At 42.9% G+C, this 22883-nt stretch overlaps 1 protein-coding gene across 1 annotated transcript in view; it reads left to right on the forward strand.

Moving 5' to 3' along the window:
* LOC109409715 (importin-7) overlaps window positions 1–21409 on the forward strand; it is a 43932-nt gene extending 22523 nt beyond the window's left edge. Inside the window, exons 2-10 of the mRNA XM_019683207.3 lie at window positions 1583–2493; window positions 11119–12154; window positions 12217–12348; window positions 19217–19393; window positions 19461–19597; window positions 19660–19984; window positions 20085–20244; window positions 20316–20459; window positions 20524–21409. Coding sequence (XP_019538752.1) covers window positions 1583–2493; window positions 11119–12154; window positions 12217–12348; window positions 19217–19393; window positions 19461–19597; window positions 19660–19984; window positions 20085–20244; window positions 20316–20459; window positions 20524–20582 — 3081 coding nt within the window. The 3' untranslated portion in view covers window positions 20583–21409. The remainder of the gene's footprint in view (window positions 1–1582; window positions 2494–11118; window positions 12155–12216; window positions 12349–19216; window positions 19394–19460; window positions 19598–19659; window positions 19985–20084; window positions 20245–20315; window positions 20460–20523) is intronic.
* Window positions 21410–22883: the final 1474 nt, after the last annotated feature.

A 22883-nucleotide genomic window follows, 5' to 3' on the forward strand; every position in this document is an offset into this window, starting at 1 on the left:
TTGAACCCATGACCTTCTGCATACGAATCAGAAGCGGTAGCCACTAGACCACCAAGCCCGTCAATCTTATGAAACGATAATCCTGAAAAAGCAGCACGTTTAACAGCACACCCAAGTAACCAGTAAGCATTGAAAATAGCATTCCTTCAGCATTATAGTAGCCTTTATGACAAGGCATTTAATGCTAATTAGCCGTATATGCGCCTATAGTGCTACCTTACAGCAGGTTTTGGCAAAATAACGGGCTGTCTTAGTGCTATCCCTTCAGGAACGTCGTGACGAAATGTCAAAGAAGCGTAACGCCTCATCGAGCAGAAAAAAAAAACAAAAATAGATTGACGTCTGGTTCTCGTTCTCTCAGCCTGCTTCCCGCTTCATCGTCCTTCCATATTCCAGCCGGTGCTAGGTGGTACTTTTTTGCTGATTTTTGTAGTGATGTAGGTTTGAACTTACGATCCGGAGATTGATGAATCATATCTGCTTCTGATTCTGTTGCTCCTGATCCACGATGCTAAAGCTGTTCCGGTGGCGTGCGTTGATTTAATCGCCAATATAAAGAATGATTCGATAACAGCTTCAGATTCAACATCAAAAACTTGTTTTCATTGAGATGTTTCATTGTGGTAGAGGATTACGATCCTTTCTTTTAAATATCTGTGGAATATGATTCTTTCTTCCCTCTTTCAAACAATCCTATGATGCACCAAAGCATCCACCTATTCGGCACACATTTTCCGACGAAATGATAAATAATTGGTGATGTTTTGATGGACAAATTCCCAAACCAATCCAGCTGCAGTCATGTTTTCTTTGGTGCTTTTGGATGAGTAGAGGAAAATGAAGAAACAAATAAGATGCACAAATTTGTAAACAGAAGCATAGGCTCTGTAAGAGAGAGACAATATGTGTTGCCAAATGCGTAACATTTACATATCTCCCAACCTTTTTGCTCCTAGCATTTAAAGAGCAGTTGAAAAGCATTCTGATTGCTCCCAAGTGAAAACACTTCAAGCAGTTGAAATGCTAATTAACAGCCAAAAGCATTTGAGCAGCACAGCTTATGCTAACTCAAGGCAGTTATGCATTCAAACTGCTTATGTAGGGCAGCAAGCAGTTTAAATGCATAATACGGGCTGATACACGGCTTATTCAAATACTTAGTGGTTACCTGGGCAGCTAGACAAATGTTAATCTTTTAGACACTGTTTTTTAGTTTAACGGTTAAACAAAAACACAGTGCCTTACGATTAATAGGGTGACAAGGTGTTATCGGCTGGTTTGTTCTCTTCGTCATGGAGGTGTTTTAGTTGGCCAAATTGCTTGAAACTTGGTGACATAATTCAGCTTGGTTGGGAAGGATGACGAAGAGAACAAAGCTGTCGAAATACATAATTTGCTAGGTAGTTGAAATTTCATTTGTATTTCTTTTGTATATGTATGATCAATGAACGGTTGCTTATAATCGTTTATCGATAATTATCTCATTATGCAATCGAATCACGTACCATTACCGTGACCATTGTTCTGAAACATAAACCTTTCCGCCTTGACTTATGCAAATATCCCTTCTCTTTTCCGCCAGGTTCACAAAATCATCGGCTTTCTGCCGAGCCTTTTGCAGGTGGTCATGCAAAACGACGTGGACAGCCCGGTCCGCCAGGCGGGCGCCATCTACCTGAAAAACTTGGTAACAAGCAGCTGGCAAGATCGCGAGGCAGAACCCGGTGTTCCACTGCCGTTCTCCATCCATGAGCAAGACCGTGCCATGATCCGTGACACGATCGTCGAAGCCATCGTCCATGCCCCGGATATTATCCGGGTGCAGCTGTGCGTCTGTATAAATAATATCATCAAAAACGATTTCCCCGGACGGTGGACCCAGGTGGTGGACAAAATCAACATCTACCTGCAGAACCGGGATGTGAATGGCTGGAACGGGGCCTTGCTGTGCATGTACCAACTGGTCAAGAACTACGAATACAAGAAATCCGTCGAAAGAGCTCCGCTGACCGAAGCGATGAATCTGTTGCTCCCTCAAATGTACAATCTGATGATGAACCTGATCAACGATCCATCCGAGCAGAGCGTCCTGATGCAAAAGCTCATCCTGAAGATCTTCTATGCCCTCACGCAGTACGCTCTGCCGCTGGAAGTCATCACCAAGGAGATCTTCTCCAACTGGATGGAAATCTGCCGTCAGATTCTGGACCGGCCGGCTCCCGATTCGTCCCACATCGATGAAGATGAACGGCCGGAAATGCCCTGGTGGAAGGTGAAAAAATGGGCCTCCCACATCGTCCTCCGGATGTTCGAGCGCTACGGCAGTCCGGGCAACGTGGTTTCGAAGGAATACAACGAATTTGCCGATTGGTTCCTGCAGACCTTCACCAGCGGTTTGCTGAACGTACTGCTGAAGGTCCTCGACCAGTATCGCAACAAAATATACGTTTCCCCCAGGGTCATGACCGATACGCTCAACTACATCAAGCATGCGTAAGTATACATACGTCCTTCCGGGGGTGTGGGTTGATAAAATAGATGATCCAATTCGAATGCTAATGACTCGGTTCGCACGTTCTAACGCAGACAGCAGGTACCTGGCAGATGCGATGATTCAATTCACGCGCCGCTCTGTTGATATATTGTTGCTGTTGCGCGGGTGGTTTCGGGCTATTTATAGATCCAATGAGGAACAGAAATTGTGAACACGCGTTTGGAGAAAAAAAAGCAGATAACGCTCTTCGCCTCAAACATGTGCGCATACCTATCGTTTCTTCCAGTGGCGTAGCTAGATTTAGCTTGAATTGTATCACTCTTTTGAGGATCTTTGAATCATGTTTCCTTTTAAATTCTTGAGTAACGGTAGGTCATATCCTCCTCTTCTTGGCGTAACGTCCTCACTGGGACAAAGCCTGCTTCTCAGCTTAGTGTTCTATGAGCACTTCCACAGTTATTAACTGAGAACTTCCTCTGCCAATGACCATTTTGCATGTGTATATCGTGTGGCAGGCACGAAGATACTCTATGCCCAAGGAAGTCAAGGAAATTTCCCTTACGAAAAGATCCTGGACCGACCGGGAATCGAACCCGTCACCCTCAGCATGGTCATGCTGAATACCCGTGCGTTTACCGCCTCGGCTATATGGGCCCTTATATAAAAAAAGCAAAAAACAAGTCAAACAACAAACAAGACATGACAAAGTGCAGTGGGTCACGTGGAAAACGAGGAAAACTCTAAAAAAATGTTATGAGTGCATTATAGTTAATTCAGGCCAAACATTTCAATAGGTCCTATCTGCATTTGAGAGGCTCTCTGTTCACTTTCTCTTTCAATTATTGCAATGTAATGGTACACTTTTCAACTATTTTAGCAGTACAAATCATAAGACGATTGTTTTGACCATCGTTCAATGCAAGGAGACAATTATAATACAAATAAACAGCTGAGATATTAACGAAAGAGAGGGAAACCAAAGAGAGCCTCTCTACTGCAGATAGGACCTTTAGGGGGCATCCATTAAGTACGTCACGCTCATAGGAGGGAGGGGGGGTTCAGGAAAGTGTGACAAGTAATGCATTAGGTATACAAAAAACCCGTACGAAGGGGGGAGGGGGGGTCTCAAATTCCCAAATTTTGCATGACGTTCTAAATGGATGCCCCCTTAGACATGTTAGGCCTGAATTTTGCAACGACGAGGCGATTTCTTACAGAACTCATCCTTGAATTCCACCCGGAGTTTCTTCCGCAATTCCATCCTACATTGCCCGTAGGATTCCTTTTGAAATTACTCAAAATTTCTCCCGGATGATTTCCGGGAATTGTGCTGTGTTTATTTTTATTATAGTTTAAACATGCTCAAAGTTTGATCCAAATATCGCTCTTTAACTGGGACAAAAAAAATCGTCAACGTAGCGCCATCAGATCCTGGGGAACAACTTCTTCTTTTGAGCTTTGTTCTCAAAATCGCTCATGAAGACGTCCGCTAGCAAAGGGGAAAGCTTAAGCTATATTACTACCCATACTGAGCCCAAAGGTTTGTCTGTAAACTCTGCCTCTAAAGGTGAAAAAATCTGGTTCATACAAACCTGCGCTACGGAGAGATACGCTTCGATCGGTGAGATACGATCCTCCCATCATGTCGAGTCTATTCGATCTCATCGACACGAATCGACTGCAGTAACATTCTCTCTCTCCGGACCCGGATTAGTACGAACAACATCGCAATCAGTCGGACATTGTCACGTAGATGGGCTGCATCGAGCCCGAAACCGATTGGCATTAAGGTAATTTTTTTAATTATTTTGACGCTTGTAAGAACCATAAGTGTCGTGTCTTGTCTCGCGTCGCATTTCATGAAACAAGTAGAAATCACCGGGGTAAGAACTGCCGGAGGGATTCCCCAAAGAACTTCGGGACAAGTCTTGGAAAACCTAAAGATGAAAATCCTTAGGAAATTTCAGGAGATATCCTCAGAGAGAAACTTTTGAAAAAAAAATCTAGGGAGAAATTTTGCGAAAATTATTGGAAGACTGCATGGAAAGAAATATGAAGAATTATTGGAGAATTACAGGAAGAAACTTTGATAGAAATTACGAAAAGGGGACCTTTACGTAAATTACAGAGGAATTCGGGCGAAATCCCGTAGGGACATCTGACAGGAATTTTGTGCGAAAACTCCACAGATAAGCTTTTCCTGAGATCCCTGTAGGAATTATTGGCAGACTTCTTGTGAAATTCCGCGCAAACCTCTGTTAGAACGGACGGAATTGAAACGTCTTTCTGGTTCAGAGAATTTCGAACTGCTGGCCAAACTCCTTGAAAAACTTCCGAAGAATCACCAGAATTTCCACTTGTGTTGAAGAAATGTTGGTCAGAGAGGAATGCAAATATCCCAAGGAAAAAAATAGAAGAACGCTAAGTAGGAGTCCCTAGAGGAATTTTTGAAACAAATGTCTCCCTTAATCATTAGCTTCCAATTGCCATGATTGCTACATCTTTGCGGAATCCTCATTTGTACTGGCATTTTCTGTTTGTTGGGGATTCTGCCAGAATTCTTATAAAAAGATTCCTTCAGGGTCTCTTTAGGAGTTTCTCCCGAGATTACCTCAGTGATATTTTCCGGCATTCGATCTGGGATTCCTTTATTGATTATTCCCAGGATTCCTTTTAGGTGTTTTTGTGTGTTGTTACTCCCAGGGTTCTTTTACGTTTTATCTTCGAGATTTCATCAGGGATTCGTCCGAGATTCTTCTTAGGTTTTCTCCAAGGATGCCATCAGGAAGCTTTCAAGGATTCATGTATGCTTCTCGGAATTTCTTCATCGATTTTCCACGGGTTCGCTTTACGTATTCATTCCTAGATTCGACCAGGGATTCTTCCCGGGATTTCTCTAGATTTCTCTCTGGATTGCTTTTTTCATTCCTTCTTGGGTTTCTCGGGACTCTTTCTGGCATTCTTTCAGGTATTCCCCTCGAGAATACCGGGAATTTCTCCCGGATTTTTTCAGGGATTTCATCAATGATTTTCTCCCGGGAGTCTTCTTGATGGACACTTCTTGGGTTTTCTTCGGGGATTCCTCCAGAGATTCTTCCGGATCCCAACAGGAATTTCTCTCGTGATTCTGTCAGAGTTTGTGGATGTTTTATTTTGAACAGCGGATTTTTTAATACGAGTCTTCTTGATGGACACTTCTTGGGTTTTCTTCGGGGATTCCTCCAGAGATTCTCCAGGATCCCAACAGGAATTTCTCTCGTGATTCTGTCAGAGTTTGTGGATGTTTTATTTTGAACAGCGGATTTTTTAATACGAGGCTAGTTCATCTCGGGACTCATGGCTTTACTTCCCTTCTGAAGAAAGAAACTAAATTTTGTAAGTTTAACGAGAGCGGGATTCGTTTCCATGTTTTCAGCGTGATAGCCATGTGGACTTCTAAATTTCATCACCAGGTCCACTCCACATTCTTTCAGGGATTATTTTTTTTAGTTTTCATTAATGTGTATTTTAACTTAAATGCTAATTCTACACTCCCTTTCAGGGATGCCATAAGGGATTTCTCCCTGAATTCCTTTATTAAGTCCTCACTGGATTCCTTTAGGGATTTTTCCCGCAATACTTTTCGTTTTTTCACAGATTATTTCCGAGATTGCGTCGGGTTGACTTCCACAGGGATTTCTTCAGGATTTACTTCTGAGATTCTTTCATTGATTTCTTCCGGGATTCCATGTAGTATTCTTTCCGGATCCTTAGCTTCTTTCTGGAATTCCTTCAGAAACTTCTCCCGTCTTTTTTTCATTGATTCTTCTCAGGTTTCCTTTAAAAAATTATGCTAGCATGTCTTCGGGATTCCTCCCGAGACTTTTTAATGGATCGGGATTCTCGGAGAATTTTCCATCATTTCTGATGGGATTCCTTCAATGGTTTCTTTGGGGATTCCGTTAGGATTTTTGTTTTCGGAGATCTCCCGGGATTTTATTAGGGATTGTTTTAGGATATTTAAGGAACTCCTTTTTGAATTATTTCAGCATTTTTCCAGTAATTCTCTTGGATTTTCCAGGGATTTCATTAGATTTCCTTCATTAGTTTTCCTCGTTGAGTTCGGGAGTATCCAGGGCTGCTTCCATCACTTGGTCAGCTTCGACTCGACCGTTCCTCCGGCTCTCCTTTCTCCTGGACACGTTGGTGTTGCTTGAGATTTGCGTCGCTTCAGCTCGACCGATTCTAAGTTCGTCTGCGTTTCTTCTTCTGTTCTGACACGTCGTTGCTGTTTCAGAATCGTCGAAAGACTGATATTTTTTTCGTTTCACAGCATCTGTAGCTTAATAAAGAATTTCAAGGGTTTCAAAACATGTTTACGATGTTTTTCTTACTGCCTTTGCATTATTTATTGATACTCGTTTATTTATATATATTTTTTTTAGTTTTTATCAATGTGTATTTTAACTTAAATGCTAATTCTACACTCTTATTTATATAACAATCTACAACTATTTGTTAATATCCTTACTCTATTCATCATAACAGATCCTTTCTGGGGTTTCAGTGATTTTCCCTTGTATTTCTGCAGGTATTCTGCCAAGGATTGCTCCATGAATTCTTTGGGATTCCTTCGTTGAGTTTTCCTAGGATTCCAATAGAAATTTCTCTCAGCCTCAGGATTATTTCAGAGTTTGTGTTTGTTTTATTTTATTAACAAATTTTTAACACAAAGCTAGTTCATCTCAGAAGCCACGGCTTAACATTTTCTTCTGAAGAAAGAACCCAAAGATTTATGAATTTGTCGTTGGGGATTCGATTCCAGGTTCTCATCGTGATAGCCATGTGATCTAACCATTCCACTAGGTCTACTCCTCATTCTTTAACACTTTGAAGTCGGATGGGTCACATTAGCCCAGCCGAGAAAACCGACCCTTACAAACGTGTTCTAGTCCAGCGAGGTTACATCAAGCAAGGCGAAAATACCGTCTCCAAAGGGTAGAGGGATATTTCAGGAATCAGAGATTCCTCCCCCAAATCTTTCATTGATCCTTCCCTGGATTCCTTTAGGAATTTCTTCCGCAATAACTTTCGGATTTTTTTCTTTATTTTTTTCAGTTTCCGAGATTGCCTCAAGTATTCATCTAGAATTGTTCCTTAGTTGTTTTTAGGCATATCCCCAAGACCTTCTTTATTGATTCATCCCGAAATTTCTTATTAGTTTTTCCCAGATTCATATAGGACTTCTTTAAGGGATTCGTTCACGAATTTCTACCGAAATTCCTTCGGATTTCTTTAAACATTTCTCCTGCATCTTGTCAGAGATCCATTCAGACACTTCTTCCATCATTCCTTCATTGATTCTTTCCGGGTATCTTTCAGAAATTTATCCCAGTTTTCTCTTTAAGATTCTTCCTGAGTTTTTGTTTTAATGATTCCTTTAATAATCCATTCAGGAATTCTTCCGAGATTTCCCTTGGGATTTCTTCAGCGATTCCCTTCAATTAGGCTCAGTGTACCAGTTATGGCTATAGTACCTCAAATTCGCCATAGTTGATTTTCAACCTTTAAAGATACAAATCAACTAGAAAAAAAAAACGCGAACAAAAGATCACGATCACAAAAGATGATTGCAACCATTCAAAGTTCACAATTTGCTCAAATTATGGTAGAAAAAAATCATTTTCCTTAACTTTTCAGCCTCCTTGCACCCTATTTCGCCATAGTGTACCAGTTGTGGCAACTCCCATAAGGAATGCATGTAAATAGTGCGAAGTGGAACCCAAATTAACAAATGTGTCCATAACTGGTACAGGGTTCCTATCATTGGCACACACCGTAATAAATACAAAAAGTAGTTTTGGCTCCGTTTTTATATTTTTCCTGTAAAGTATGAAAACTAATCAATCATTTGACTTATTGTTTACATTCGTCGGTCTTCTTATTTTTGTAGAAATAGTTTTTCTTAGGTGGTGCGATAACTGGTACAGGCACCCTATTTCTTCTTGAAATTCTACAGGATTTTTGTAGTTTGGCCCAGTGTCGAAAAAATTCAGCACAATGATGTTCAATTTGTGTGAAAACGAGCGCAAATAAACAAACACAGTTACCCATAGACACGAGGCCGAGAATGAACATGACAAAGAGAGACGAGACAATGAAAGCGGCGTCTTGTGGTGTCATCCACTGTAATTGAAGTTCAGTTCAGCTGAACTTCAGCTCGATGAATTCGAATATGAATTGAAATTGATTTATTATGGTTTAGGCATACAAATACCGATATGTTACCTTAATTCAAGGCATTATAGTTACTTTTGGTGAGTGATGCAAAACAACTGCATTTTTTGCTTCTGCATCGTGCTTAATTAAAAATAATCAGTTGAAATTGAAAATACTGACTTTGAGTATCAGTAGGTGATTGAAGTTCAGCAGACAGCGGTCAAAAGAATTTCGAAAGCATACATTTCTGAGAATGCCGCTTGGGTTGTCAAGACGACTATCAAAACAAAAACAAATCAACGAGGCTGGCGCCGCTGGGCGTCGGTGGAGACGACCGTATTTTGACAATTGTCGTCACTGGTTTGGCCTCGCAATCAAGGGGAATGGAAAATGTTTACATATATTATTCCCGACGTTTCGGTCCGTTTAAGACCCTTAAGGATATTAAAAAGGACTCATTTGTAAATTATTTCAGGGATTTTCTAAAATTATTTTGAGGATTCCTTCGGGTAGTTGCCGGGATTTCTTCAGGGATTTTTTCTCGGGCTTCCTACATGGATTCTTCCAGGAATTTCTCCCAGGATTGCTTCATTAAGCCCTCCTGGGATTCCTTAACTGATTCTTCCCGAGGTTTTGTTAGGGTTTCCCCCGAGATTTGTTAATTAATTTCTCACTGGATTTCTTCCGGCATTTCTTCAATGGGTTTTCCCAGAATGCCTTAAAAGATTTCTCCCGAGATTCCTTCCGTCTTTGCAATGGTTTCTCTAGGAATCCTTTCGAGATTCCTCCAGGGATTCCTTTATAGAGTTGTAGAGCCATTTTTGAGATAGATAGAAAAGGTAGAATGGTAACCGTAATGCGATCTGACAGCCATTCTATTCTTATTGATTAGGTAACATCTCTTCCACTCGTTTAATCCTCTGGATCATATAGACCCCAACATCTTACTAGGGTTAAAGTTGGTTTATATATTCATACGGATTAGAATGTAACAATAGTGTAAAAGTTGTGCTGAAACAGAACTTGAGAACATTATCTGATGACTCACTCAAAGTGCAAATTTTCGGTAACACCAATCCGTGTGGTCAATTATGATTTTCAAATAACTCCACGTACATATGTACAGATGGGTAAATATTGATTTAACTAGGAAAAAATCCACAGCTCAGGTGAGATTTGAACTCACGACCCTTATTCGCTAGACAAGTGCTTTACCAACTAAACTACCGAGCCAATTAATGACTCGGAATTTTAGTTGTCATAAGGTTCAATTCTAATTTCATCGATCTATATCATCTTCCCCTAAACCGCAAATATAACCATCTCTGTTGTACATATGTACGGGTCTGGTACGTTTGGCATAAGGACATTTGGCATAAGGACGTTTGACATAAAGGACATTTGGCATAAAGGACGTTTGGCATAAAGGACATTTGGCATAAGGGACGTTTGGCATAAAGGACGTTTGGCATAAAGAATATGTGGAATATATTTTTCCTCTGGAGAAAAATTAAAGAACAGCATTCAAGGGAAAGAAGGCAAACTTGTTGTTGGTGCATTATATTGGATCTCTTATTTTCGAAATAACCTTTTGCTTCCATGAATTTGATTTTTTTTTCGGAAGGGGAATGTTCCTTCTTTTGTATATAGGCTGTTCTTCATCGATACAAGCAATTTAGATTCCGGTAATGGTTCTTTCCAGCAAATCATCTTTGTCTGCATAATATACCCATAAAAATTAATGCATTATAATGTATTATCCTTCTTTTGTATACTTATCCTTCTTTTACGTTAAGTATGTAGTTCACTTTTTACTGAAATTATTTTATGCCAAACGTACTTTATGCTAAATGTCCATTATGCCAAACGTCCTTTATTCCAAATGTCCTTTATGCCAAACGTCCTTATGCCAAATGGCATTATGCCAAACGGCCTTATGCCAAACGTACCAGACCCCATATGTACGACGAGCGAAAGCGATTTATTTATTGTTTGAAACTGTTTGCCTATCGTACAGGTACCGCTTCCCCTACGACTGTGTTTGGGATGAGATTAGAATTGAACCTTATGACAACTAAAATGCCGAGTCATTAATTGGCTCGGTAGCTTAGTTGGTAAAGCACTTGTCTAGCGAATAAGGGTCGTGAGTTCAAATCTCACCTGAGCTGTGGATTTTTTCCCAATTTAATCAACAATTTACCCATCTGTACATATGTACGTTGGGTTATTTGAAAATCATATTATCTGATGTTTTGGACCTACATTGAAGAATTTGTGGAACTATATACCATAGACTACTCATTTATTCATGAAATCACGTTTTTATTGGAACATGACTATATTGATAACAAATTAATTTGAAGGTTTTAATTATGAGATTCCTTGGACGTTCATCAACGGATAAATTTTGTCATCTCTTCCCGCAGAGTTTCCCATGCCCACTCGTGGAAGATGCTGAAGCCGCATTTCATCGCCATCATTCAGGACGTCATCTTCCCGCTGATGTCGTACTCGGAAGCCGACGAGGAACTGTGGGAAGCTGACCCGATCGAGTACATCCGGCAGAAGTTTGACGTGTTCGACGACTACACCACGCCGGTTCCGGCCGCCGAAACCCTGCTGCACAATTGCTGCAAAACGCGGAAAAACGTCCTCCCGCAGGTCATGCAGATCATCATGCAAATCATCAATGCGCCGAATCTGAACGCCAAGCAGAAGGACGGAGCACTGCATATGGTCGGTTCGTTGGCCGATGTGCTGCTGAAGAAGAAAGTCTTCAAGGACCAGGTCGAGAATCTGATCATGCAGTACGTGTTCCCGGAGTTCCAAAGCCCCCATGGACATCTGCGGGCTCGAGCCTGTTGGGTGCTACATTACTTCAGCGAAATCAAGTTGAAAAATCAGCAGGTTTTGGCGGAGATTATGCGTCTGACGTCGCACGCTCTGCTGAACGACAAAGAGCTTCCGGTTAAGGTGGAAGCCGCGGTTGCCTTACAAATGTTCCTCATCTCCCAGGAGGATGCGCCCAAATACCTGGAAACTCAAATCAAGGAGATCACAATGGAACTGCTGAAAATCATTCGCGAAACCGAAAACGAAGATCTGACCAACGTGATGCAGAAGATCGTTTGCATTTATTCCGACCAGCTGCTTCCGATTGCGGTGGATATCTGTCAACACTTGGCCACCACGTTCAGTCAGGTGCTGGAAGCGGACGAGAACTCCGACGAACGTGCCATCACGGCCATGGGACTGCTGAACACGATGGAAACTCTGCTCAGCGTAATGGAAGAACATCCTCAGGTCATGCTGTCGCTCCATCCAATCGTCCTGCAGGTGGTCGGTCACGTCCTGCAGCACAATGTGAACGAGTTCTACGAGGAGGCTTTCTCGCTGGTGTACGATCTGACGTCGAAGTCGGTTTCGCCCGATATGTGGAAGCTGCTGGAAATTATCTATCAGGTGAGTTGTTTCAAGAGATTGGGAATGTTCGAAACTAACAAGGTTTTTCTTTTATTTTTTAGCTATTCCAAAAGGACGGCATCGATTACTTCGTCGATATGATGCCTGCGCTACACAACTACATAACTGTCGATACGCCCGCATTTTTGTCCAACCAGAACCATGTGTTGGCAATGTTCAATATGTGCAAAACGGTGAGTAGTGAACGTAACGTAAAATTCTTTTCCATGAAATACAGTTCGGTATTTATTGACGAAGAACTCCTCAAGTAGCTTCAGTATGCTGGACAGGTCACACCTTAGTATTTTGTGCGTCACCTTTTTGTCGTTTTTGTCACCCAAAACCTATGCACAGTTTTGCACCGTTCCCAATACGTTCCCGTCGATGAATTTCCATAGCTCTGGGCGAACGATCACGATATTGTCGTATGCTACCTTGAAGTCGATACACAGTTGACTCTTTGAGACCTGATACTCACAGCATTTTCGGAGGATTTACCGTACGTTAAGGATCTGATCCGCTTTCTTTAGGAAATATTTGAAGAATTCCTCCAGCAGTTCCTTTCTGTGTTCTTCCAGTGAAGAAAAATAACATTTTTCCGTGTTTCATGCAGTAAATCCTTCCTGGACCTATCAAAGAGTTTCTTACGGGAATCCTTAGGGATATATTTTTGTATTTTTCCAGTAGTTCCATACTGGAATCTAATGAGTTTCTTCCAGGAATGGCTTCCGAAATTCCTCCAGTGTTCATTCCCGAATACCTCCTAAAATTCCGAATTCCTCCAAGAATATTCATTCCGGGATTATTCCACTGAGAATAGACATCCAAGTCCAATCTGAATTGTGCGTGGAGAATATTTAATCGGAAACACAAGTAGGGTGCGGGCACCGGTTTTGGCCAGGGAAATTATTTTTATAAAAATAAACAATAATCCTATGAAAACTACCAGTGTGTCAAATGAAAGGTTTCAATCTATATTTTGAAGGAAAAATGCAGAAATCAAGCCAATACTTGATTTTTGAATTAAGTGGCACTGGTCAAAATAGAAGCACTGCCGCAGTTTTGGCCATATTCTCATGTTTGGTTTCTATTTTGGCCAATCACGTGTATTTCTTATGGGAGTGGCCAAATTAGAAGCATCCTGGCCAAAATAGATGTATGGGAGCTGATTTTTTAAGAAAATATATTTTTTTCTTCCAGTTTTTAATAAAAATGTATGGTTTTCACAGCTTTAATCATTATATTGTATTACGATCTACTAGTAAAAAAAAAAAAAATTACGCCGATTTCGATCCCAACAGGCTTAATACCGCACTATGGCCAAAACTCCGGGCTGGCCAAAACTGAAGCTTCTACCCTATGGCAACATCGTGACGCTGCAATCGATGAGTTGCTCATACTAATGTAATTCATCACTTGAAATACCTATTTAAATTCACCAACGACTGTAGCAGTATGGGTTTATTCAAACATTACGTAACGCAAAATTAGACAATTTTGGACTTTCTGCCTCCCCCACGTAACAACTTTTGTATGGGAAATTTTGAAATTTTGTATGAAGCGTAACACAGTGCTAGACCCCCTCCTTCCCCCTCAGCGTTACGTAATATTTGAACGAACCCTATAGTGTTTGGCGGCGCTAGCGTTTTCAACGTTTATTGGTTTGCATCCTTACTCAAGTAGGAATTCAAATCCTTATTACAACTTCCTCAATCAAAATTCTAACCTGGAAGGCTGTTCTCTGTTCGTTTACCAGGATTCCTACGTGAATTCCTCCTCCCGGAATTCACTTTCCGCAGACTTTCCGTGATTCCTCCAGGAATTTCGTCCGGGATTCCTCCATGAATTCCTCCCGGGATTCTTCCAGGAAAGTTAATCGGGATTCCTACAGGAAATCCTCCCGGGATTCCTCCAGATAGTCATTCCGAGATTCCTTGAGGAATTTCTCCTGGGATTTCTCGAGGAATTGATTCCAAAATTCTTACCCAAAATTGTGTTTTAAGTGTGCAGGAAAGTTTACTAGGATACCTACAGGAATTCTTCCCGGGATTTCTTCCCGGAATTCACTTTCCGCAAAGACTTTCCGCGATTCCTCCAGAAATCTCGTCCAGTTTTCCTCCATGAATTCCTCACGGAATTATTCTAGGAAAGTTTACCTACAGGGAGTCCTCCCGGGATTACTTCAGAAAGTCCTTCCGGGATTTCTTTAGGAAGACTTCCCGAGATTCCTTCAGGAAGTCCTCTCGGGATTCCTTCAGGAAATCCTCTCGGCATTACTCCAGGAAGTCCTCTCGGGATTCCTCCAGGAAGTCCTCCCGGGATTTCTCCAGAAAGTGCTCCCGGGATTCCTCCAGAGAGTTCTCCCGAGATTCCTCCAGGAAGTCCTCCCGGGATTCCTCTAGGAAGTCCTCCCGGGATTCCTCAAGGAAGTCCTCCCGGGATTCCTCAAGGAAGTCCTCCCGGGATTCCTCAAGGAAGTCCTCCCGGGATTCCTCAAGGAAGTCCTCCCGGGATTCCTCAAGGAAGTCCTCCCGGGATTCCTCAAGGAAGTCCTCCCGGGATTCCTCTAGGAAGTCCTCGCGGGATTCCTCTAGGTAGTCCTCCCGGGATTCCTCTAGGAAGTCCTCCCGGGATTCCTCTAGGAAGTCCTCCCGGGATTCCTCTAGGAAGTCCTCCCGGGATTCCTCTAGGAAGTCCTCCCGGGATTCCTCTAGGAAGACCTCCCGGGATTCCTCTAGGAAGTCCTCCCGGGATTCCTCTAGGAAGTCCTCCCGGGATTCCTCTAGGAAGTCCTCCCGGGATTCCTCTAGGAAGTCCTCTCGGGATTCCTCTAGGAAGTCCTCCCGGGATTCCTCTAGGAAGTCCTCCCGGGATTCCTCTAGGAAGTCCTCCCGGGATTCCTCTAGGAAGTCCTCCCGGGATTCCTCTAGGAAGTCCTCCCGGCATTCCTCTAGGAAGTCCTCCCGGGATTCCTTCCCGGAAATCACTTTCCGCAAAGACTTTCGGTGATTCCTAAAAAATTTCGTCTAGGATTCCTGCATGAATTCTTCCCGGGATTCCTACAGGAAGTCCTCCCGGGATTACTAAAGGAATTTCTCCTGGAATTTCTTGAGGAATTCCTTCCCAAATTCTCACCCAAAATTTCAATTTACAAGAGTTTCTTCTAAGTTTTCACCAGAAATTTTTTCTGGGATTTCTCCCGAAGTTCCTCCAGGAATTCCTTCTGAAATTCCTCTCGAGATTCCTCCAGGAAGTATTCACAGGATACCTTCAGGAAGTCTTTCCGGGATTCCTCCAGGAAATCCTTCCGGGATTCCTTCACGAAGTTCTCGGGATTCCTTCAAGAAGTTTTCTCTGGATTCCTCTAGGAAGTCCTCGCGGGATTCCTTCAGGAAGTTCTCCTGGGGTTCCTTCAGGAAGTCCTCCCGGGGTTTCTCCAGAAAGTCCTCCCGGGATTCCTCCAGAGAGTTCTCCCGAGATTCCTCCAGGAAGTCCTCTCGGGATTTCTCTAGGAAGTGCTTCCGGTATTCCTCTAGGAAGTCCTCCCGGGATCCCTCTAGGAAGTCCTCCCGGAATTCCTTCACGGAATTCACTTTCCGCCAAAACTTTCCGTGATTCCTTCAAAAATTTCGTCTGGGATTCCTCCATGAATTCCTCCCGGGATTCCTACAGGAAGTCCTCCCAGAATTACTAAAGGAATTTCTTCTAAAATTTCTTGAGGAATTCCTTCCCAAATTCTCACCCAAAATTTCAATTTACAAGAGTTTCTTCTAAGTTTTCACCAGAAATTTTTTCTGGGATTTCTCCCGAAGTTCCTCCAGGAATTCCTTCTGAAATTCCTCTCAAGATTCCTCCAGGAAGTATTCACAGGATTCCTTTAGGAAGTCTTCCCGGGATTCCTTCAAAAAGTTTTCCCTGGATTTCTCTAGGAAGTCCCACCGGGATTCCTCCAGGAAGTTCTGGGGTTCCTTTAGGAAGTCCTTCCGGGATTCCTCCAGGAAGTGCTCCCGAGATTTCTGCAGAAAGTCATTCCTGGATTCCTCCAGGAAGTCCTCCCGAGATTCCTCCAGGAAGTTCTCCTGAGATTCCTCCAGGAAGTCTTCCCGGGATTCTTTCCCAGAATTTTCTTTCCGCAAAGACTTTCCGTGATTCTTACAGAAATTTCATCCGGGATTCCTCCATGAATTCCTCCCGGGATTCCTACAGGAAGTCCTCCCGGGATTACTTGAGAAATTTCACCTGGGATGTCTCGAGGAATTCCTTCTCAATTTTTTACCCAAAATTTCAAGATTCTTCACACCGAGAAAAATTTCTACTCAGTGGCTGAGTTGGTCTTACTCAGAAATCGAAAAATCCTTTGTTTTCTTACTCAGTTTTCGTTAAAAGTGGGACAACCCATTGCCAATGGGTTGTCCCACTTTTAGCCGAAACTGAGTAAGAAAACAAAGGATTTTTCGATTTCTGAGTAAGGCCAACTCAGTCATTGAGTAGAATTTTTTCTCAGTGCAAGAAATACAAGATATTTACAAGAGTTCCTTCTAAGTTTTCACCAGAAATCCTTCCTGGATTTCTCCCAAAGTGCCTCCTGGAATTCCTTCTGACATTCCTCCCGGGATTCCTTGAGGAATCCTTTAGGAAATCCTCCCGCCATTCCTTCAGAAAGTCCTAACTGGATTCCTTCAGGAAGTCCTTCCGGGATTCCTTTAGGAAATCCTCCAGGGATTCCTCTTGAAAGTCCTCTCGGGATTCCTCCAGAAAGTTCTCCCGAGATTCCTCCAGGAAATTCTCCCGGGATTGCTCTAGGGAGTCCTTCCGGGATTCCTCTAGGAAGTCCTCCCGGGATTCTCTTCCAGGAAGTCCTCCCAGGATTCCTCCAGGAAGTCCTCCCAGGATTCCTCCAGGAAGTCCTCCAGAGATTTCTGCAGAGTCATTCCTGGATTCCTCCATGAATTTCTCCCGGGATTCCTACAGGAAGTCCTCCCGGGATTACTTGAGGAATTTCTCCTGGGATGTCTCGAGGAATTCCTTCTCAAATTCTTACCCAAAATTTCAAGATTCTTCAAGAAATTCAAGATTTTTACAAGAGTTCCTGCTAAGTTTTCATCAGGAAATCCTTCCGGGATTTCTTCCGAAGTGCCTCCAGGAATTACTTCTGACATTACCCCCGGGATTCCTTTAGGAAATCCTCCCGGCATTCCTACAGGAAGTCCTCCCGGCATTCCTACAGGAAGTCCTCCCGGGATTCCTTCAGGAAGTCCTCCCGGGATTCTTTTAGGAAATCCTCCAGGGATTCCTCCTGAAAGTCCTCTCGGGATTCCTCCAGAAAGTTCTCCCGAGATTCCTCCAGGAAGTTCTTCCGGGATTGCTCTAGGAAGTCCTCCCGGAATTAACTTTCCGCAAAGACGTTCCGTGATTCCTCCAGAAATTTCGTCCGGGATTCCTCCATGAATTCATCCCGGGATTCCTACAGGAAGTCCTCCCGGGATTACTTGAGGAATTTCTCCTGGGATGTCTCGAGGAATTCCTTCCCAAATTCTTATCCAAAATTTCAAGATTCTCCAAGAAATTCACGATTTTTACAAGAGTGCCTTCTCACCAGCAAATCCTTCTGGGATTTCTCCTAACGTTCCTCCAGGAATTCCTTCTGAAATTCCTCCCGAGATTCCCCCAGGAAGTATTCCTGTGATTCCTCCAGGAAGTCTTTCCGGGATTACTCCTGAAAATCCTCCCGAGATTCCTTCAGAAAGTCCTCCCGGGATTACTGAAGCAAGCCTTCACGGGATTTCTCCAGAAAATCCTCCAGGGATTCCTCCAAAAAATTCTCCCAGGATCCTCCAGGAAAGATTACTAGGATTCCTACAGGTAGTTCTCCTCGGATTTCTCCGGAAAGTCCTTCCGGGATTCCTCCAGAAAGTTCTCCCGAGATTCCTCCAGGAAGTCCTCCCGGGATTCCTTGAGGAATTCCTTCTGGAATTTCTCGAGGTATTCCTTCCCAAATCTTACCCAAAATTTCAAGATTCTTCAAGAAATTCAAGATTTTTACAAGAGTTCCTTCTCATTAGGAAATCCTTCTGGGATTTCTCCCGAAGTTTCTCCAGGAATTCCTTCTGAAATGCCTCCCGAGACTCCTGCAGGAATTCCTTCCGGAATTCCTCCAGGAAGTACTCCCGGGATTCCTCCAGGAAGTCCTCCCGGGATTCCTCCAGGGAGTCCTCCCGGGATTCCTCCAGGAAGTTCTCCCGGGAATCCTCCAGGAAGTCCTCCCGGGAATCCTTGAAGAATTCCTTCCCAAATTCCCACCCAAAATTTATTTCAAGATTCTTGGAAGAGTTTCTTCTAAGTTTTCTCCAGGAAATCCTTCTGAGATTTCTTTCGAAGTTCCTCCAGGTACTCCTTCTGAAATTTCTCCCGGGATTCCTCCAGGAAGTATTCCTGGAAGTCCTCTCGGAATTCCGAGAAAATCCTCCCGGGATTCCTTCAGGATTTGCTTCCCAAATTCTTACCCAAAATTTATTTCAGGATTCTTCTAAGTTTTCCCCAGGAAATCCAGGATTTCTCCCGAAGTCCCTCCAGGGATTCCTTCTGGAATTCCTCCAGGAAGTCCTCCCGGGATTCCTCCGGGAAATCCTCCCGGGATTCCTTCAGGAAATCCTCCCGGGATTCCTCTTGGGATTTCTCAAAAAATTCCTTTCCAAATTCTTACACAAAATTCCTTCTGATATTCCTCTTAAAATTTCTCCAGGAAATACTCCCGGGATTAATCCAGGAAATCCTCCCGGGAATCCTTCAAGAAATCCTCCCGGAATCGCTCCAGGAAGTCCTCCCGGGATTCCTCCAGGAAATCCTCCCGGGATTCCTCCAGGAAGTTCTCCCGGAAATAATCCAGAAAGTTCTCCCGGGATTCCTCTAGGAAGTTTTCCCGGGATACCACTTTTTTCAGGAATTCCTGGAGGAATTCTTAGAGGAACGTTATTGAATAGTGGGAAGTGTTATTTGATTAAATTAATTTCGGGGTAATGGCATTCTAAGACCTTTCATAACAACGCTTGCATCTATCCGCAGATATTAACCGGAAACGCCACCGAGGAATCCGAGTGCAGTGCAGCCAAACTTTTGGAAGTGATCATCCTGCAGTGCAAGGGTCAAATCGACGAGTGCATTCCTAGCTTCGTAGAGCTGGTCCTGACGAGGTTAACGCGCGAGGTGAAAACCTCCGAGCTCCGGACGATGTGCTTACAGGTGAGATAAATGAAAACAGTTATATGTGGTAAATGTAGTTACTGAACCGTTGATTTGCTTCGCCTAGGTCGTCATAGCCGCCCTCTACTACAACCCGCAGCTTCTCCTCCAAGTGCTGGAAAAGATCCCTCTCCCCGCCAGTAACGAATCGATAGCGTCACACTTTATCAAACAGTGGATCCACGATTCGGATTGTTTCCTAGGGTAAGTTAGTCAACTTTTTGAAGATTTCAACCTTTACCTTACAACATTCGCTGATTCCGCAGAATTCACGACCGCAAGCTGTGCGTCATTGGCCTGTGCACGCTGATATCCCTCGGCGACGGCAAACCCCAGGTGCTGAGCGAGCTGGGCGACAAAATCATTCCCACGCTGATACTGATATTCGATGGGCTGAAGCGTGCCTACGCGGCCCGAGCCGCCGAGGAAGAGGAAGAGGAAAGCGAAGAGGAAGACGACGACCTGGAGGAGGGCATCTCCAGTGACGAGGATGAGGTGGACGAGATGGGACCGTCGTACTTTGAACGCGTGGCCAAACTGGCCAAGGACAAGGCGGCGGAACATGGTTTCGAGCTGACGGCAACGATCAAGGTAATGTCTCTTTGGGGAATATATTGGTATATTTGTCGTTTGGCTGAGTTATTATTCGCCGAAACATCAGAAAGATTAAAACAAATTGGATCATTTGCAGGACGGAAACGATTCCGACGACGAGGATGATGACGACGATGACGATGACTCCGGTGACGAACTGGATGAAACAGCTCTCGAAGGCTTCAGCACACCGCTGGATGACGAAGACAATCCAGCCTATGTGGACGAATACATGGTTTTCCAGGAAGTGATGACCAGTAAGATAATTGATTCTCTCGATAAATAATGCGAAATAATCTCACCAATTCATTCTTCTTCCTCCCGACAGATCTACCCAACGTAGATCCCAACTGGTACAGTATGCTTACCAGGAATCTGAAACCCGAGGACGCCAAATCCCTGCAGGAGATCCTAGTGTTGGCCGAGCAGAAGAAAGCAGCTAAACGTTCCAAGGAGATTGAAAACAGTGGAGGTAATTTGCATGATACAAATATCCAACAGGTAAGCCTAATCTAAACTATTCCTTCCTTCATCAGGATATCAGTTCACCCAGCATCAAATTCCAAGCTCGTTCAACTTTAGTGGCCAACAGTAGTGAGCTCCTTCCATAAAAACATACCTCTCTTGATGATAAGCTGCGGGGTAAAACAAAAGAACGAATATTTTAACGAGAAAATTTGCAGAAAAAGCTACAAAAATCCTGTATAAAGCAACTTTAGGGAAAACGAAACTTCTTTAACCAGTAAAGCTATCAATTGTATCTCGTTAAGAGTAATGTATTTTTGTCTCGTATAGAAATAGTGAAAACAATAAAAATTGGTTCTTTCACACTCACACACATGTAAATCATCATTGTTAATGGGCCATCCAGGAAACTACCGAGAGATAGAAAAAAAAATCGGAGAACGCCAAGTTGCAGCAGTTGAGAGATTGTTTCTGTTATCGTAAAAAAACGAGATAAAAGTTGGAATAATTTGCTTTCCGTTCGCATGAGTTTTAATTACATATACAAATACCTACTATTGTTTATGCATGCATTGAACATACAAACCTACTAAATGATATCTTTAACTGGTGCACGCAAATGCTGCGCTTAGGAACAAAACAAAATATATCAGGGATCACCATCAGCAAAGCTTGCTAAGCAGACGAAAAAAAAAAGAATGTCATATAGATTAAACTCACATGCAGTTATTAGACCTCTTAATTAATTCCAATGTCAAGTCCATAGTTCATATTCAAGTACCTAGGAAGAAAAAAAAAACTTTGCTTTTATTGACACCGGGAATATATTCAAACAGAACGAGCTAGTACTGAACACTGAAACAACTTCATTTCCTATATTTTGTCGAAATTAACAGCATGGAACATCCGAAAAATACATCCGTTTTATAATTTATTATACAAATCACAATGATCGAATGGGATTGTCTTTCTTTCTCTTCCGTATCTTGTATATCACCTACACTAGCAGAGCTTCCAATCACAAGTCCCTTCTCGTCGCTGTGGTCATCGCCATTGGTATCGGTTCGCATTCTTCTCTTGTTGATTTTTCGGTGCTAGTCTTTTTACGGCTGGCTCGTAGAGCCTGACACCAACTTCCTACTTTCCGGAGGACCATAGTGCACAGTTGAGCTTAGAGTCCTTCTCTGGCACTCGGACGTTGATAAGCCGCCCCTAACATGGGGATCAGACGCTGTTGTGAGTCGCTCCTCCTGGACGCTCAGATTTGTAGAAGCAAACCCCCCTTGATCATAGTTTCCGGCCGGTACCTCGAGGAGGTAGGGATAGGAGTTGCTGGGCAGAGGCTAGTGGATCACAATGGGATCGGTATTGCGTAGCACACCCAGCCTTTACCGTGCCAACAAAAAAAAAACAAGTCCAAATGGCATATTGGTGACCGTCGATTCGACTCCAATTCAAAACCAATAGGGTAATCAACGTATTTTGGACACAGCGTTACGCCAATATATTTTAGACACTTTCATTTGTGTTTGTCGTGAATGTCCAAAAAATGTTGGTGCGTGCTGTGTCCCAAATATGTTGGTTCCCCTATTTATATAAAAAAATGTCAATAAAAGAGAAAATGTAAACGAAAAAAATGTAACAATCGCCTTAAATGTCCACGTTATGGCTTTATGTGTATTGAACATGTATGCTACGATTAGAAAATTAACATATTTAGGAAAATTCTTCGACTTCCAGCGTGAGCGAAATTAGGACCCATTTTGAACGAAATTTGGCACTTTTAAATAAGCTAAAATTATTACTGTATCAGGTATCAGAAGGCCGGCTCCAGAGGCACGTTATCCTCCATTTGGGACATTTGTGCCATCGCCAAAATAACAGCCTATTTCATCATCTACCTGAGGGAAAAGGAAGGAAAAAGGATTTGGATGGGGATAGGGACAGGTAGGGAAATAGGAAAAATACCCTGGAAGAGGGTACTAACGCACAAGCGTACCACAATGGGTTCAAACAGCGCCCTGAAAAGGGCACTGTAATAACGCATAAAGCGAAAGAGAGCCTATAGCTCTTTACCACAGCGGGTTAAGAACAACAGAATATCCTGAAGATTCAGGTTTCTGAAGTCAGTTTCACTTAATAAGTGTTAACCGAATACTCGGAAACGCAGTTGCGCGAAAACTGGACAGTTACATATCAAATGATACGAAGTTCCATAATCGGATTCACAGCTATCACAGGCAAATGAATCAGCTTGCTGAATATTCGCCATGTGATAGCTGAGTCGGCAGTGGCCAGTCAATGCTTTGACCAGCATGCTGCAATTCTGCTTAGACAGATTAGTTAGATACTTCGCTGAGATGGCTCAGCACTATACAATTTGGTTTGACGACATGACTCCAAACTATTCCAATATTGTCTGTGTTGAATG

The sequence above is a fragment of the Aedes albopictus genome, chromosome 2, assembly GCF_035046485.1.
Source record: "Aedes albopictus strain Foshan chromosome 2, AalbF5, whole genome shotgun sequence".
Taxonomy (NCBI): Eukaryota; Metazoa; Arthropoda; class Insecta; order Diptera; family Culicidae; genus Aedes; species Aedes albopictus.